At 40.7% G+C, this 19,603-nt stretch overlaps 1 protein-coding gene across 1 annotated transcript in view; it reads right to left on the bottom strand.

The window, feature by feature from the left end:
* SORL1 (sortilin related receptor 1) overlaps positions 1-19,603 on the bottom strand; it is a 179,201-nt gene that overhangs the window by 108,834 nt on the left and 50,764 nt on the right. Inside the window, exons 7-11 of the mRNA XM_021671207.2 lie at positions 10,243-10,344; positions 9,033-9,202; positions 2,658-2,850; positions 488-605; positions 245-318 (exon numbers count right to left, since the gene is read on the bottom strand). Coding sequence (XP_021526882.2) covers positions 245-318; positions 488-605; positions 2,658-2,850; positions 9,033-9,202; positions 10,243-10,344 — 657 coding nt within the window. The remainder of the gene's footprint in view (positions 1-244; positions 319-487; positions 606-2,657; positions 2,851-9,032; positions 9,203-10,242; positions 10,345-19,603) is intronic.

The raw sequence follows: 19,603 nt of genomic DNA, 5'->3' as shown, positions 1-19,603 counted from the left end.
ATAGAGCTCATAATCTTGGAATGTTTACTAAAATTCACACATTTGCAAAGGTCTGTTGTTAATTTAAAGTCACTGTAGATACAAATCAGAGGCTTCAGGTACCTTTCTTGATTTTACAGTCATATCTGGCATTGTTGGTCTCTGCCATGGGCCATTTGTGTCCCTGAAATGCCAAGACACAGTCCACATTCTCACTCATGCAGGAACCAGGGTGGAGGGGAGGGGGTTGGGGGAGGGGCCTGACCTCTCGCCACCTGGCTCCAGCACTGCTAGAGACGTACACGTTGGTCTTGCTAGCCAAGTTCTTTCCCACTGAGCCTAAAATGCAAGAGAAATAATCATGCTTAATTTCAAAAATATGTCAGATAATCACCTTGCCCAGCCAGAAATTCTGAGTAGTATCTAGCAACTAAGAATGCCTTCAAGCCTTTGGCTGCATATCCCTAGACAGCTGAACCCCTTGTGAGAATGGTCAAGGCACACTTACCGGTGGCAATGATGAGGCCCGGAGCTGACTCCTTGGACAGGATGGGCATTCTCCGGAGTTGGAAGTTGAGGAGCTGACTGAGGCGCTGAGCCAGATGAAGGGAGCAGCCCTGGGAAAGCTGTACAATCAAAGTTTCAGGCAGTGTCAGCATGTGATACCATTGCCTAGCGCTCCCTGTAAACGCTGCGGCCTGCATGAGGGCAGCTGACATGGGGCAAGGAGGCCTGGCCCAGAGGAAACCAGACTCACAGCCCAGCTGTCCCCACACACCCCTGGCAGAGAGGATCTTCTGAACCCACATAAATGTCCCATGGAAGAAGAGAACAACTATAACTTAGAACGGCCTTCTGAGACTCTCAGAAAATAACGATTAGAAATCAGTGTCGCTGGGCGCGGTGGCTCACGCCTGTAATCCCAGCACTTTGGGAGGCCGAGGCAGGTGGATCACGAGGTCAAGAGATCGAGATCATCCTGGTCAACATGGTGAAACCCCGTCTCTACTCAAAATACAAAAAAAGTTGGCTGTGCATGGTGGCACGTGCCTGTAATCCCAGCTACTCAGGAGGCTGAGGCAGGAGAATTGCCTGAACCCAGGAGGCGGAGGTTGCGGTGAGCCGAGATCGCACCATTGCACTCCAGCCTGGGTAACAAGAGCGAAACTCCGTCTCAAAAAAAAAAAAAAAAAAAAAGAAAAAAAAAAGAAATCAGTGTCAACTCAAGTAGATGGGAAAAATCATCATCTCATCCTGTCACTCAGAGATCCTCTCAAGTGACTCAGAGCTAAAGAGAAATGAAATGATTTTCTCATATTCATTTTCTAAGTCAGAGATGTATTTCAAACATGATTTCAACAATTCTGTCATAAGAAAGAACAAGAATCAGAGGTCATAAATCTCATGGGTAAGCTCCCCTGATGTACAGTATATGATATATAAAAACCAAAGGATTAGCATTAAATTTTTTCCTATGTATTTTACATTTGCACAAAGACGTAGGTATACAGGGCAAGGCTTCAAGTGATTCAATCTGGCCTCCATCACTCATGTTCAGATTTTAGTAGCTCTGCAAGCAATCAGGACAAGACCTTTTGCCATATGGTCATGCTCAGTTCTCCCGGTCAGAAAGTGCTCATTCAATGCTACTCAGATGTGGCCAGGGTTCTGAACAGAAGAACTATATGCTTACGTGGTTGTGGTCAGGTAAAAATGGTAGCAAAGTTTGCTGGATTATTTGCTACTTATTTTTGTCACAGAAGGATCTCTAACAAGTATCTGTCTTCCTAGCATCTCAGTTTAACCAATGAAAACTGGAACAAATTAGGTTGGGTCTCTAAGAAATATTTATTTGCTCACTCCCCTTTCTGACTCATGCTTCTCTCTGCCTGCAAGGAAGTCTATTCATTGAAGAGTTTCTGTATCCTCAGGTAATCAGACTTAACCATTTCCTGTACATTCCGTCCACCACCTAAACTCAGAAGAAGAAACCAAAAGCTGATGAACTGTCCTACAGTTCATAAATAAACTGATCAGTCAGGGAAACAAAAGCTGAATTTTAATGATACCATTAATTCAATTTAAGTAAAGCCTGACCCCCACAGCATGCTCAAAAACACCCAAGCCCCAACCACCCAGGATCTCACCAAGCTGCTGTAGAAGACACTACTGAGGGAAGAGGAAGCACCCAGATATTTGTCTATGTCTACTTATAGGCTGCCTCTTTCCAAAATTAGATTTGATGTGGTAAGCCAAGACCCACTGCCAAACAGAGAAGAAAAACCAAGAAGTAAATTCTAGAGTAAAAGTCTCCAAAAGAATTTTCCCAAGGGCCACAGATGCAGCATATAGGGAGTCCACATAGCCCACCATGGACAAACAAAATTCAAACATCCAAAAGACTAAGTAATTGCCTAACTAAACAAAGAGCACTAAAAACGAATACTACTTTTGTTTTTTCTTCTGAGTTGCTTCTGTCCAGAAGTGGTAGTGAGACCTTGGAGCAGAGTTTGGAAACTGCAAATGTAGCAACACAGATAAAAGTCTGTTCCATGTGATATTAATAAAATACTATGTGATCTTGTATTTTTTCAATAAATTCTAGACATAGGAAACTACCACAGAGCAGGGCTCTTTCCCTTATATTAAAAAGCAAAACAAGATTAAAGCATCAATACCTCACAATTGATTTTCTCTCCATATCCCGTGAAGGCTGGAGCCTGCAGAAATTCCCAGGTTCCCCCTTTGTCAAAGGTGATGACTGATCTCATGTTCTCCTCATTCATAGAACCATTAATCAGAGTAGCAATGTAGACTCCTTGCAATCCTTCCACTCGGTGGAAGTCAGCAAATGGCTCATTTGCAAAATACCTACAATAAGAAAATAAACAGCTATGAACCTGAATTGGTATTTGCTTTTTATTATAAATAATATAAAATTTGACCATTTAAAAAGTATACAATTTTGTGGCATTAGGCACATTGACAATATTGTGCAACAATTATTACTATCTAGCTCCAGAACATTTCATCATTCCAGAAGGAAACCTCATACCCGCTGGCAGTCACTCTCCATTTCCTCTTCCCTTCCCAAGCCCTGGAAACCACTCATCTGCTCCCTGTGTTTATGAATTGGTCTATCTGGATATTTCATATAAATGGAATCTGCAATATGTGGTCTTTTGTATCTGGTTACTTTCACTTAGCATAATGCTTTCAAGGTTCATCCACATTCTAGCATGTTGTTAGTACTTCACTCCCCCACTCCTTTTTTTCTTTTTTTTTTTTTGAGACAGGGTCTTACTGTTGCCCAGAAAGGAGTGCAGTTGTGTAATCATGGCTCACTGCAGCCTTGACCTCCCAGGCTCAGATGATCCTCCCATCTCAGCCTCCCAAGTAGCTGGGACTATAGGTATGTGCCACTACGCCCAGCTAATTCCTTTATTTTTTGGTAGAGATAGGGTTTTGCCATGTTGCCAAGGCTAGTCTCGAACTCCTTAGCTCAAGTGATCCACCTGCCTCGGTTTCCCAAACTGCCGGGATTACAGGCGTGAGCCACCATGCCCAGCCAGATAATCTGCTATTTTTAAAAATCTATTTCTTGTCCATTTTTAGGGCCAAAAGGCTTATCTGATCAACAATTCCTAACAGGGGGTTTAGAACGATGAATGTAACATACAGAAGTTGACATGAGAGTCATATCTATTACTTCACTATTGAAATTGACTCCAAATCCTCCAGTGAGCCTTCAAAAACAGAAATCATTAAGTCAGACCTGGAAGACACCAATAACAGTGCTGAGGCTTAAAATTCAACCCAATCTGTGGCAACGTAACTCTGGGTTACACAGTCCCTCTCTAGGTATTGACAACCTAATCGTCCAACACCCTGATCAGATAGAAGCCCACAGTATATTCTCTCAGAAGCTCAGCAGAACCCTTCCTAAAGAAACTGTACATACAGCAAGGATGACTCTAGAAAGCTTGGGGTTATATCTGTTAAGAGAATAAGTCCCTCCCAGGCTTTATCTTCTATGCTGATACCCTGATGCCATTGAAAAGTCATTTAGTGCTAAAATGATACACAACACTACAAAATACAGCAGATTTCTGAGAAATTGTAACCAGGGTTCACACATGGCTATTAAGACTGAAAGTGTACCCTTTATTTCAGGGGTTCTGAGCCACTGGCTACACTTTAATAAAGCAGAGAAATCCTCTGCTCCATCATCAGCCTCCACACGATCTCTTCAGCTGGATGGCTGCCCTGCCACCTCAGACAGAAAGATGCAAATGACAACTTCTGAGGCAGGAAAAGGGACACTAGGATCCTCCACAAAGCTGCTTCAGGCTGAGGGACTGAGCAGAATGCTGAATGAAATGCTGGAGTTGAGACCACATTCTCTGACATGTGGGTTTCCTTGGGTCTAGTTCAGTTATTTTTCAGGGGCTTCCTTAGGAACCAGCTTAAGGTCTCTTTCCCTCCTGCTCTCTGCTGACCTCTGCTCTACTTCACTGGCGGTTACCATCATAAACTCTGTCATCCCACGGGTTAGGGGCTTCTTCTGTGTATTTGGGAGGTCTGAATGTCTCTCATTTACATGAGCCCTGTTTCTTTCCCCGGTCAGATTCCTGACTTCCAAGCAGAAGCCTGTCTTCCTGTATCTCACATGTCCCTCCACCAGGAGTCCCAGCACATCCTTTCCTTTCCCCCACTTGACCTGCCCTGTAACAATTTGCCCTACCCTAAGTACTCTCTAAGAGTCTACTTTCTCCCATTTTATCCTCATTGGCCCTCACCAAGGCACTTCTCCCCTTCTTCCCAGAGGACCCCAGGCCAAGCCTTGCCAAGCAGCTCACCAGGTCCCCTGCAGCCCTACTCAGTGCAGAATCCATGCCCTGGCAATACCCCCACCTTAGGGAGGGTCAGTGCCCCTCCCTAAGGTGCCCCCGAGGGCCTGACATCTCCTCAGAACATTAGTTCCTCCAAAGCATCCTATATCTAGCTAGTGCTTTCCATGAGACTCTCACCTGGCACATCCCACCACTCGGATCACTGGCACATCCCACCAAGGCCAGGGTCATTTCCTAGTAAGAGCTCTTTCTCCATTTCTCTAAGTAACTTAGAAGCAGTTCCCAAACACCACACTTTCCTATTCAGTTCAAAGGCTTGGCTCATTTCACGTAGCAGTTTACTCTAAACCAGCTGGCCCACATGATGTGCTAATTCACCTTTACCCCATTTCATCTGGCTGAGATCGAGATGCAGATGACTAAACATCACTCAACTGAGTACATCAGAACCTCTCTAGTCTTGAGATAAAATCTGAGAAGAATGAGAAAACTGAGTGGGACATTGGTCTATGACTCTTGATGTGAATCTATTTCCAGTTTCTTCACTAGACTGTGCACTCAGGCAAGGCGAAGAGGCCTTCATAACTCTGTAAAGGGCAATTGCTCTGGCTTCTAGCTCGTCCCAGCATGAAACATTCACCCTGAATATCTGACAAATGAGGAAGATAAGAAAATATTTAGTAAGTTGTGACTTTTCCACCCCATAGTCAGGGGCTTTCAATGGTGAAAACAAAAATTTAAAAGTCAGTGAAAGGTCTGAGGGATAATGATTCATTATTTTAACTATTAAAAAAAGAAGAATATTATTTACCCATAAAAATGAATGAGGTACTGATATATGGTACCCACGGATGAATCTTGAAAAGATTATGCTAAGTGAAAGAAGCCAGACACAGAAGGTCACATATTATTGTATGATTCCATTTAGAGGAAACATCCTGTAAAATAGACAGAAATCAGATTGATAGGTGCCAGGGGCTGGAAGAAAGGGACAGTGGAGAGAAGTGGCTTAATGGGTATGGGGTTTTCTTTTGGAGAAATGAAAAGGCCATACAATTAAACAGAGGTGGCGGTGCCACAATATTGTAAATGTACCTAATGTCACTGAATTGCCCACTTTAAAATGGTTAAGCTGATGTTATGTACATTTCAACTCAAAAAATAATTTTTTTTTGAGATGGAATCTCGCTCTTTCACCCAGGCTGAAGTGCAGTGGTACGATCTCAGCTCACTACAACCTCCACTTCCTGGATTCAAGCAAGTCTCCTGCTTCAGCATCCCAGGGAAGCTGGGACTACAGGTACGTGCCACCAAGACCTGCTAATTTTTTGTATTTTTAGTAGAGACAGGGTTTCACCGTGTTAGCCAGGAGGGTCTCAATCTCCTGACCTCATGATCTACCAGCCTCGGCCTCCCAGAGTGCTGGGATTACAGGCGTTAGTCACCACACCTGGCCAATAAATAATTTTTTGAATAAAAAACCACAAGAACCAGCCTGAAGGAGCTAGGATCTGCCACTGACCAAACCAGGACAAACTGAGCATCTAAATGAATCATGGCAGGAATGGTTTATAACACATTAAATAATAATTAATCCATGCGTCTATGTCAGGGGAGGAAAGGAATAAAAGACGGGCACCTCCAAAAGAGAAGAAACAGGAAGTAGAAAAGCACTATCAGAGACCAGGTAGAAAGCTGGGCACGTGGATATCTAATAGGCCTCTCCAACCAGGTAAGTCCCAAACTAAGCTCCTGATGTCCCCCCAATATTGTCCCTGGCCCAGCTCTCCCTGACTCCCTATGCAGTCACCTCTTTACAAGCAGCTGCAGTGAAACAACGGCAGTCCCTTTATTCCTCCTTCTGTAATAACCCGCATCCCATCCATCAACAAATCCCATTGGTTCTACTCTTTCTGTTTTTTTTTTGAGACAGATCTCTCTGTGTCGCCCAGACTAGAGTGCAGTGGCACCATTTTGGCTCACTGCAACCTCCACCTTCCGGGTTCCAAGAGATTCTTCTGCCTCAGCCTCCCAAGTAGCTGGGATTACAGATACGTGCCACCACGCCCAGCTAATTTTTGTATTTTTAGTAGAGACAGGGTTTCATCATGTTGGTCAGACTGGTCTCGAACACCTGACCTCATGCTCTGCCCACCTCAGCCTCCCAAAGTGCTGGGATTACAGGTGTAAGCCACTGCTCCCAGCCTCTACTTTCAAAATATTTTTAGGGTTCGACCATTTCCAACATCTCTAGTGTGACTATCCTGGGTCCAGCCAACATCCATCCCTACTGGCCTGGATCTCTACAGTACTTTCACAACTAGTCTTCCTGTTTCCTACAGTAGTCAAATTCCCACACAACATTGAGGATAACTTCTGTAAAAGATAAGCCACATGCATGCTCACTTAAAATTATCGATTTATAACACTATCCATTTATGTTTTAAATTCTTTTTGATATAGAATGCAATTCACAGTTTTTTAACGGAAGATAAATTAAAAGGTTAAATCAGATCATGTCCATCTCCTGGTCTAAACCTTCCATCTCATTTAGAAGAAAACAACAGGCCCAGGTTCAGTGGCTCATGCCTGTAATCCCAGCACTCTGGGAGGCCAAGGCAGGCAGATCACTTGAGGTCAGGAGTTCGAGACCAGCCTGGCCAACATGGTGAAATGCTGTCTCTACTAAAAATACAAAAATTAGCCAGGCCTGGTGGCACACGCCTATAATCCCAGCTACCTGGGAGGCTAAGGCAGTAGAATCGCTTGAACCAGGGAGGCAGAGGTTGCAGTGAGCCAAGATCATGCCACTACATTCCAGCCTGGGCAACAGAGCAAGACTACATCTCAAAAACAAAAGAAGAAGAAGAAAACAAAGTTCTTCACAAGCCACTGAAGGCCCTATAGGATATGAGCCCTGTTCTCTTCGGTTCTATTTCTTCCTTCTGTCTCCCTCACTTCAACCCTTCCAGCCACCCTGGCCTCCTTCCTTCTCCTAAAACACCAGTGCAGGCCAGCCTCAGAGTTACTATGCTTCCTGTCTGCCCTGCTTTCAGTGCTACTCACCCAGGCACCTGCTTGGTTCCTTCCCTCACATAATTCAGGCACCTGCTTAAGTGTCCCCCTCCTGATGCAGCCAATATAATAACAGAACACCCTTGCAAATCCCCATTCCCTGATTTTGCTTTTTTTTTCTTTTCAACGTGCAGATCACATATTTGCTCATATTCTGTCTTCCCCAATGAGAATATAAACTCTATAAAAGACAGACTTTGTTCTGATATTTTATTTTTGTGTATATTATTTTGTGGCTATACCTAGAACACTATCTGGCAGAGAGCAGCGACATACTTCTGAATAAACTGACAATGGAATGAATTGCCCAGAAACGGTGGGCACAGGGGCATGCCCTCAGACCTCGTTATCATAGTCAGAGAGCCAGGCCCCATCCCAGACCAGTCAGCTTCACACAGGAGACTCTTTCCAATAGCAGAGGGGACTCTAACCACAGTCACACAGGTCACACAAGTCTGGTCTGTCAAGCAACAAATCAAAATAAATACCCCTGAAAGGATCTTAAGAACCAACTGATCTCTCCCAAACCCCCAGCTCCTCCACGGCCCTTTGATGGGTGTGGTGCTCAGAGATCGCCCACCACTGGACTGCAAAACAGCTCTAAGCACATGTTTTACAGACAAAGGATCAATGACGTTGGTGCCTTTCCTTACAAAACAACAGCTTGTAATATCTCTAAGTAAAAGAGTAATGACATCAATTAACCTGATCCACTTGAAGGGAGGGCCCCATGGCCTGGCTGCATATGCCAGCTCTCACTGACTTGATATTTTCCAAGTGCTGTTTTTCACTGCTCAGAAACCACAAAACCAGAAAACTGAACAAAAGGAGCCCCAGGGAGTGATTAACACAGTAGCTCTGACCCTAAATGTTACCTAGAGCTATAGTTTACAGACTTGCCTGCACATAAGAATCACCTAGGGTGCTTCTTAAAATACTCATTACCTGGCCACACCCCAAACCCATCCCATGGTGATCTCTGGGCACGTGAGCCAGGAGTCGGGTTTCTGAAAGCTCCCCGGGTGAATTCACATGTTCAGCTAATGCTGAAAACCACTGAACCAGAGAGAAGCTAATGGTTGCATTGGCTTAAAAAGGCAGGACAAGGACTCATGGTCTCCTTACCTCACCAAGGTGTCACTGCCAGCCCCTCCTGGGCTGTAATAGAGCACATTCTCCAAGGACAAGGAAAACTTGAGCCCCTCTGCCTCTGAGATGTATAAATTGGTACGGTTGTTACTGTGGCTGACACACACAAACACCTGGTCCTCAGAGGCATCTGCGATGTAATATTCCTTTGGAATCAAAAGTCAAAAAAGATATGTCAAAAAACAAATGTGCCCTGTGGGATTTTTCTATACACATGGAAGCAATGACTTTCAAATGTCCTAGTGACAAATGTGGGCCTAAAACCCACAGTAAGCTCCCTAACCTTGGCAAAGACACTTTGGCAACGTTCCCTTTGGAGAACCTGAGGCTTATCTGCAACTTAGTGGACCCCTTACTGGCAAATGGGGCACAAATTAGTGGGCCACCGCACTCCGCAAATGACCTACAAATCTCTTTCTGTTAATAGTGTCTCCCTCATTTACCCATGAGACCTTTCATTCGTACAAAGTAGAATACAGATTAGTGCACTTTCCTTTATTTTCCCTAAGGTGACCAAAGGAAGACGGAATCCACAGAAACTAGCAAAGAACTGGCAAGATTGTTCTCCATATCATCCCATTAGTGAGCTACTTACCTTCCACCAAACCAATTGCCAATGTCAAGACCTTTCAATGTGACCTCCTCCCTGTGAAGGACCTCCTCTAATGACCCCATTCCATGCAGACCTTTCCTATTGATCTTCATGTTATAAAGCTGCACATTTAAGCACTTGCTCATGTCTGGTTTCTTCTGCTGACCAGTTCTTAGTCTCTCCAACCTGTTCCTAAAAGGTGGGACCCAAATCCTAACCCCTACTGGAACTCACCCCCTGCAAACAATACAGCAGGTACTTAATAAAAAAAATTCCCATCATGCACAAACTTCCCATTGCTTCAGTACTGGCACACTGCTCAGATGGCACTGACTCTGGCTCCAACCTCTCTCTGCCAGTGCCGCTCCACATAAAGGAAATGAGATTCTCGATCAGCTCTGCTTCACTGAAGTGGGAAACACAGACCACGATGCCCAAAGCACGACTGCTCTCTTTAGAGACTTCTCTGTAAAGTGACTCCAGGGAGGCTCCATAAAATATCCACCGTGGCAGGTCATCCCTGCAGCACCCTTCCTCTGACCTCTGCATAAAGACAATGATACTTCTTCCCATCCTCAAGCAGATCCCACTCACATTAATAGGATGTCTTGTGACAAACTGGGCTGCTCGCATGGGCTTCCGGCCAAAGGAGACCCAGAGCTGGACAGAAGACTGCTGTTGACTGCCCAAGAGATGCTGCCAAGGAAGAGGAGAAAAAAAATTAATTGTGCCACATTACAGTCATTCAAAAGAAGCAGAAATAAAAATAGAAAAGTAAGATTCTTCCAGTTCTACTGGAATCACAAAATAGAGACTGTGATTGCAAATTCTTATTTTTGCAATGTCTTCCATCACTGGGCAGCTTGGGTTGTACTGCTTCATCTTAGATACCTGGTGTGCAACACACACTAGATATTCCATGGATATTAGATAAGGAAGGAAATGGTATGATGGTGGAACTTGGACTAGAAGAGGGTTTTGGAGGTTGCCAACACTTCGGCAGAGTAAGAGATAGAAAAGGATTGTGTGATGAGGCTGAAAAAACAGGCAGGGAGGAGCCTACAGCCCCCAAATCACTGAAGGGTGAGATCAGCCACACACTATGCACACAAAACATGTTATTTTCTTCTTTCTACTCTTATTTTTAGATTACAAAGATGCTCTAGTCAAAGGCTTTAATTTGCACTAAGACTTGAGAGGATCTTCATTAATTCTGGTTTTCCATCTCTGAACAATCTCATTGAGGAAACTAGAATATATATTCATTGGTAGAGTATTCAACATGATGTTGACCACATCACATTGCATTTTAGAGATTTTTCAGTCACAGTAAGAATCTTGGAAATGTATATAAAAACATTAGATTAAGAGCTAGCTTTACCAACTGAGAAAATGACAAAAATCTCTCTAGCTTTCAGTTTATTCATCTATAAAAGGAGAAACTTATTTGGATCAACTTCCCTGTAGATGGGTTTAAATGGTTCAGCAACCCTGTAAACATATATGCAGATTTTTAAAATATATGCACTCATTTATTTTGCTATGGAAGGTCCATACGATTTATCAGATTCTCAAGAAAGTCCACAACTCAACAAAGGATAAGAACAGCTAGGTGGGGGCTTGGGGGATGGAAACAGCAAACCACCATAGCATGTATGTATGCACCTATGCAACAATCCTGCAGGATGCAGGATGTGCACATGTACCCCAGAGCCCAAATGCAATTACAAAAAAAAAAAAAAGAACTCTTAAAAAGACTCTGTGTGGTTTCTTCCAGCTCTAAAAGAACATGGCCAGAAACTGAAGGCAAATGGTACATATCTATCAGGAAAGACACAAGAGGCATACACTCATGTGGACATAATCATACAAATGACTGCTAAGCTTATTGAGATATTGGGATTCCCAGCCAGAGGGATTACATTGGCTTCACTTAGCCTTGACTAGGATGCTGTTTATTATAAATATTAACTCCCTATGGAGTAAGGAACATATCAAATAATTTTATCTGTAATATAACAACTCAGTACCCTGTTCTCATACATGCCCCATAAATACTGTGAGGAATCAGCTAAAAAAACAGTGTTACTTTTAATTCATTTCAGTAGCAGACATATTCAAACCACCACTGAATAAATGGTTAAAAGTAGTTTGTTTTAAAGAAATCAGGTAGAGAGGTACAAAAGATTGCCCACCAAAATAGAAACCTGAAAACCATATTAATAGCTTATACTAAACATGGGGCCATAGGAAATGACAGCTCTATAAAAACTGTAAAAGCGTATTAACTGAATGAGAAAACAGTTCCCAGAAAAGTTGTTACATGTAAATTCCAAAAGCCTTCATTAAGCTGATAAAATGTTATGGCTGTGTCAGATGATTAGTTAAGTCAGCCTATAAACATATATCTTTATGAATATATATAGGAACATATCAATGAAATACACATTTTTATGCTTTTTAATACTTCCAACTGTGAGTATAACTTTAAAAAGAGTGATTTCTCCATGACACTAAGGCCTATCATTAGTTAAAAATACTTAATGAGTGCCGTTAGGAGGCCTGAGAATTAAGAATATATTTCGTAGATCAGTCTTACCTCATAAATGTAAAAATCACAGAATACTACGATCATCAAAAAATCTCAAAATGCATTGATTCCACTACCTTCTTGAAGAATTATTCCTAAACCTGGACAATTCAGGTTCATTCTTAATGAATTTTTAAAGAGTTATTGTATTGTTTTACTGCCACCAAGAAATATATTAACAATTAAACTGTGGCACACTAGTGATTCTAAGATGTAAGGCTCTGTGATTTTTCTTAATAAACCATAGGTTTTGGGATGATTTGCGTTTTATCACTATTATAATAAAAGTAAAACATACTCATGGAAAACATCCAACAGCACAGATGGGTATAAGGTAAATGCAGAAGCTCTGCTCTGACCCCCACATCCCTCCTCCCACTCTACCCTGCAGAGTGCTCAGTGGCCAATAGCTCTTGTGCATCCTTTCAGAAATGTACTGTGCCTCCACACACAAGCATACTTACAAAGTGACAGACACTGCTACACCTACCCCCAACATCCATTATCCCTTTTCTCCCAAGCAGTAGGACCCTGACACCACACAGAATAAAAGACTGCACTTCTCTACCACTTTTCCAGCTATGGATAGTCACGTGACTAAGTACTTGTCAATGAGATAAAAACAGAAGTTTTTCTGTTGGATTTCTAGGAAGGCTGCTTAAATAGATGGAATTGGTAGGAAGAAGTTCTACTTGCTGTCTTTCCTTATTCTTCCTAACGGCAATAAGGACTTGAAGGCTAGTGTGGACATCATGAACCATGAGGTAACCTTGAGAATGGAAATCGTTAGTTAGGATGGTGGAATGCAAAGATAGATATCTGGGTCCCCAAGAACATCAGGACACCAACATACCAGCCCGAGACTGCCTACCTCCAGGCAGCAAGGAAGAGAAAACTAAACTCGAAACTTGGTTAAGTTTTAACCAAGTTTAAACTTTTATTTTTAGTCTCTTACCAGCAACCTAACACAATTCTAAACTGACACAGGCAATTTAATTTTTTGCATATAATTTGGATCATGGTATAAATGCTGTTGCATAACTTAACTTTTTCCATTAACACTGTATCTTACTGTCCTACAATTTAAAATTTTATCATTAGCAATGTATCTTAGACCTCTATCCACCTAACAGCTATTAGTGGGCATTTTGGTTATTTCCAAGAACATTTTTAAACACAAACACACACACATATGTATGTATTTATTACTTTTTCAGCACTACACAATACTATTTGTAGGATGCATTCTTAGAAGAATTCTTAAGTCAAAATTTTTATTTGTCATAGCTATCATGAAATGGCCCTCCTGAAAGGTTATACCAGCTAATACATCCACAAACACACATACCTTCATCAGCTACCAGGAAAGATTTAGATGTTTTAATCTAAGTCAATCTTAGAGAGTCTGAGAATTTATAAGAATATTGAATATTTTTTTAATTTTGTGCTTTCATTTCTGATAATTAAAAATAAATTCAACTAGGTATCTGAATAACCTGAATTTCCATTTATATTTGAGATTGTGTCAGGAGCAAAAAGAAAAGGGGGATCAAGGAGAAAAAAGGAGAAAGGAACTAAATAAAGGACATTATTATCAAGTAAAGGCCAAAGGATATTACAATGAGCTATACCACTGAAAGTTTCATGGCAGCTCAGCTAGAGAAAATGGATAAAGAACTGAGCCATGTGGAAACACAGGACCACTAGTTCAGAAGCACCAGAGCCATGGGTCACATCCTCCCTTGGAGCCGCAACAAAGTTTCAGCAAAACATCCTCATCCACGTTAATGTTGTTCAAAAAAAAAAAAATCATAAATAAAGCATAGCTAAAATCTGGCATCTGGGATATTCCATGGGGTAAAAAACTAGTGGGTAGACAGCTAAGGAGAGGTTGGCAAATGTCGGTAAGTAATATTGAAGCTGGATGAGGGTACATAGGGAGGGCATATCAGCATTAACTGTTCTTTCATGTAGGTTGGAAAATGCCTATAATAAAGTTTACAAAGTTAATATTAATTGGAAGCATTTCCAGGAACTCCAAAAATACACTCATTCATAAAACCAAGAAAAACACTGACAAAAATCCTAAAGATCAACTTTTTCAGAATTCTGCAAATGAAATAAAGGCTCGCAAAAATCCAAGGCACATTTATTCAAGAACAATGGCTGAATCTTGGCAAAAATAGTCAGCTTTGTGTTGTTTTCATTTGCCCTAATCCCATCCCCCTCTCTCTAGTTCTGGTAGCCTTGGAAACCCACAGCCTCACATCTATGATAGCTGTGAAAAACAGCAGCCTAGTAGCCACTGGAGAGGACAGAATAGGTCTGGAGTTCCCAAAAAGCCTGACCTGTCTGGGGTCTCACAGGAATGCTGCATTATCAGCTCTTGTCTTTACATAGCCTGATGCAGTTCATCGCATAAACAGCCTTATAACCAGCCAAGGTATTTACTGAAAACAGTGAATAAAAACTAGCAAATGTGTATCATCATAACTGCTGAAGGCAGTATTACCAATTGGGAATAAAAAGAGGCTAACTAAAAAGCTTAAAAGAAAAAACGGGGGAAGAAGATGCCCTTTAATAGGCTCTAGAATATTCCTGGGATTCTACAAGGTCAAGCACATAAGAGCTGTGAGTATGCTCAAGAAAGAAGTGAACAGGGCCTAATCTCTTACCTCCAGCGAATCTTGAAGCTCTACATAAGCAGGAAGTGAAGGCTAGGACAGAGTTGTAAACTGCCTGCCAAAGCATCGAAGGTATACCCCAACACGCACCCAGAGGCCATTAGCAAAGGCCGAGGGACTTACTGGTTCAAAGGTTTTACGAAAATCTCTGTCATATCATTAGCTGACCAATAAGCTAAATTATGAGATCCTTCGGTAGTGATAACAATAAAGAACACAAACTTTACCGCAGTACAGGAAACTCCCTGAACAACAATAACAACAACAACAAATAGCAACAACAAAAAATCATAAGGAGGGGGTGTCAGTGGTGCAGAGCGGCCACGCCATTTAAAATGTCCAGTTTTCAACAAAAAATTCAAGAGAGAAGCAAAGAAACGGCAAAGTACAGCCTATACACAGTAAAAAGAATATTCAGTAGAAATTGTCCTTAAAAGCTCATACATTAGAGTAAATAAAAACAAAATTTAAATAAGCTACATAAATATGTTCAAAGGACTAAAAGAAATTATATATAAGGTATGAAAGTACAGTATGAGAAGAATGCCTCCTCAAATAGAGAATATCAATAAAGAAATAAAAAAAAAAATTAGAGAGAGATCCAAGATGGCTGATCACTAGCAGCTCGGGCACCTAGCTCCCAGCGAAAGCGCAGAGAATGAGAGGATGCCACACTTTCAGACGAATATTTGTTGCTCATGGACCAAGAGATTCCCAGTGGAGGAGTCCCACGGGTCGCCAGGGCGACTCTTGTGGCCGGTGCGGCGGTATAGTTGGCGCCTTAGAGCAGCAGTTCTTGGTGCAGAGTCCGGAGATTCCTGGGCAGAAAAGCACCATCAATCTTAACACTGCTGTTTTGGCCGGCACAGTGGATTGCTCAGATTTCAGCGCTGGGAATCAACTAGTTGGACGTCTGCTCAGAGACCTAGTTAGAAAGTCGGTAATTACAAAGACGACAGAGGGATAAATATATAATGAAGGGAAGAAAGCAGCCTAAAAAGGCAGAGAATACTCAAAATCAGAGTGCCTCTCCCTCTACAGGGGATCGCAATTCCTCATCAGTAACGGAACAAGGCTTAATGGAGAACGAGTGTGTTCCAGTAACAGAAGCAGGTTTCAAAATGTGGGTGATAAGAAACTTCCGTGAATTAAAAGAACTTCTTCTAACCCAATGCAAAGAAACTAAGAACCTTGAAAAAAGGTTTGACGAAATGCTAACGAGAATGGACAATTTAGAGAGGAACATAAGTGAATTGATGGAGCTGAAAAACACAACACGAGAACTTCGCGAAGTATGCACAAGTTTAAACAGTCGAATTGATCAAGCAGAAGAGAGGATATCAGAAGTCGAGGACCAGCTCAGTGAAATGAAACGGGAAGACAAGATTGGAGAAATAAGGATGAAAAGGAATGAGCAAAGTCTCCAGGAAATATGGGACTATGTGAAAAGACCTAATTTACGTTTGATAGGTGTACCTGAATGTAATGAAGAGAATGAATCCAAGTTGGAAAATACTCTTCAGGATATCATTCAGGAAAACTTTCCCAACCTAGCAAGGCAGGGTAATATTCAACTCCAGGTAATACAAAGAACACCGCAAAGATATTCTTCAAGAAGACCAACCCCAAGGCACATAATTGCCAGATTTATTAGGGTTGAAATGAAGGAGAAAATATTAAGAGCAGCCAGAGAGAAAGGTCAGGTTACCCATAAAGGGAAACCTATCAGACTTACAGCAGATCTCTCAGCAGAAACCCTACAAGCTAGAAAAGAGTGGGGACCAATATTTAACATCCTTAAAGAAAAGAACTTTCAAGCCAGAATTTCCTATCCAGCCAAACTAAGCTTTATGAGCGAAGGAAAAATTAAATCTTTTGCGAACAAACAAGTACTTAAGAGACCTCACCACCACCAGGCCTGCTTTACAAGAGCTTCTGAAAGAAGCACTATACATATAAAGGAACAACCAATATCAGCCTTTCCAAAAATATATCAAAAAGCAAGAACATTAACACAATGAAAAATTTACATCAATTAATGGGCAAAACAGCCAGCTAGCATCAAATACCAGTATTAAACTTATATATATTCTAATTGGATAAAAAGTCAAAACCCATCAGTATGCTGCATCCAGACTCATCTTACATGCAACAATACACAAAGACTCAAAACAAAGAGAAGGAGGAAGATTTACCAACCAACCAGAGAGTAAAAATAAACAAATAAACAAAAAGCAGGAGATGGAATTCTCGCCTCTGATAAAGTAGACTTTAAAGCAACAAAGATCAAAAGAGGCAAAGAAGGACATTACGTAATGGCAAAAGGATTAATGTAACAAGAAGAGCTAACGATTCTACAGATCAACGAGACAGAAAATTAACAAGGACATTCAGGACTTGAACTCAGACCTGGAACAAGTAAACTAAATAAACATTTATAGAACTCTCCACTTCAAATACACAAAACATACATTACCACCTCACACCTATTCCAAAAGTGACTACATAATTGGAAGTAAATCACTCCTCAGTAATCGCATAGCATTTCATAGGTTTAAATGAAATATTGGTTGGCTGTTTGTTTGTTATTTTCTTCCCTTATTTCTTCCTGACTACATCATTAAGGATAATTATCGGTATAAAAGAGGTTTTCCAAACTCATTACTAAATTGCATTCTAGCCTGGGCAAGAAAGCAATACTCCCATTCTCTCTCTCTCTTTCTCTTCCTTTTTCCTCCTCTTCTTCATTCTTTTTTTCTTTCTTTAAGAAAAAAAAAAAAAGAAAGAAAGAAATAAAAAAAGATTTTAAAAAATGCAAATAGAAATTTGGGAGTTCAAAAGTATAATAAAAGAAAAATTCAGTAGAGGGATTCAACAGCAGATCTGAACCAGAAGAATAAAAAAGCAGTGAACCTTAAGACATGTCAATTGTGATGTCTTAGTCTGACAAAAAAAAAAAAAATGTTAAAAACAAATAGAGCCTAAAAGACTCAGGAAACACCATCAAGTGTCCTGACATACACATTACCGAAGTCACCGAGATAAGAGAACAAAGGAGAAAGACTATTTGAAGAAATCATGACCAAAAACTCCCCAAATTAGATGAAAAACATAAATCTAGTAAGCTCAGTGAATTCCTAAAGGGATAAACTCAGAGGCCCATACCTAGACACACCATAGTAAAACTGTTGAAAGCCCAAGATAAAGAACGTTGGAAAACAGCAAAAGAAAAATGACTCATCACATATAAGGAGACCTCAATAAGACTAAAACTGTGCTGATGGGCTTAAAGTGTATAAAGATGAGACAATAATAGCACAAAGGCAGGAAGGCAATAAAGCTATATAATGACAAGGATTTTGTACACTACTGAAGTTAAATTGTTATTAATCCAAATTAGATTTCATAAATTAAGATATTTATTGTAATCCCTGAAGAACAGATTAAGAAAATATCTGGGAAAAATTTAGTAAAAGGAAGTACAGGGGAATTTAAGTGTTAGCCTACAAAATCTGCACTTAATATAAAAGAAGGCAGTAATGAAGTAATGGAGGAACCAAAAAAAAAAAAAAAAAAACTACAAGGAATATAGAAAGCAACTAGCAAAATAGCAGATATGATATGTAGTCTAACTTTTAATAATTACATTAAATATAAGTAAATTAAACACTCTAATCAAAAGACAGATATTAAAAGAAGGCATAAAAGACCCGACACAACCATATGCCATTTACAAGGATTCAAAGATACAAACAGATTGAAACTAAAAGGATGAAAAATGATATGCCATGTGATGTGGTTTGGCTGTGTTCCCACCCAAATCTCATCTTGAATTCCCACACGTTGTGGGAGGGACCAGGTGGGAGGTAATTGAATCATGGGGCAGGTCTTTCCCATGATAGTGTTATCACTGTTCTCATGATATTGAATAAGTCTAATGAGATCTGGTGGTTTTAAAAAGGGGGAGTTTCCCTGCACAGACTCTCTTTGCCTGCTGCCATCCATGTAAGACATGACTTGCTCCTCCTTGCCTTCCGCCATGATTGTGAGGCTTCCCTGCCCATGTGGAACTGTAAGTCCATTATAAACCTTTTTTCGTAAATTGCAGTCTCAGGTATGTCTTTTTCAGCAGCACGAAAATAGACTAATACACTATGTTAACTGTACCCAGAAGAAAAGAAGAACAGCTATAATAATAGGCAAAATAGAATTTAAGACAAAAAATAGTTACTAGAGACAAAGAAGGACATCTAATGATAAAAGTGTCAATCTAGAAGAATTAACAATCATAAATATATACGCATCTCACAACAGAACTCCAAAGCTAGAATTGAAGAAATAAATAAATAATTCAAGATGATAATAGCTAGAGATTTCAACAATTAAAGATTTTCCCACCTTCAGTATAGAACAAGGCAGAAAAGGAAAAAGATAAGTTGAACATCATCATCAACCAAGTAGATTTAATAAAGATTTACAGAACACAATACACAACAACCACAGAATACACATTCTTCTTAAAGCACATGTTTTGTTTCACATGTTCAGCAACGTTCTCAAGGATGGAACAGATGTTAAGTATTAAAACAAGCCTCAATATATTTAAAAGAACTGAAACCATATAAAGTACATTCTGTGATCATAATGGAATAAAATGAGAAACCAAAAAGAGAAGGAAATT

The sequence above is a fragment of the Aotus nancymaae genome, unplaced genomic scaffold, assembly GCF_030222135.1.
Source record: "Aotus nancymaae isolate 86718 unplaced genomic scaffold, 86718_ANA_hifiasm-v0.15.2.pri h1tg000012l, whole genome shotgun sequence".
NCBI lineage: Eukaryota > Metazoa > Chordata > Mammalia > Primates > Aotidae > Aotus > Aotus nancymaae.
The sequence above is the reverse complement of the archived record's forward strand: the minus strand, read 5'-3'. Positions and strand labels throughout refer to the sequence as shown.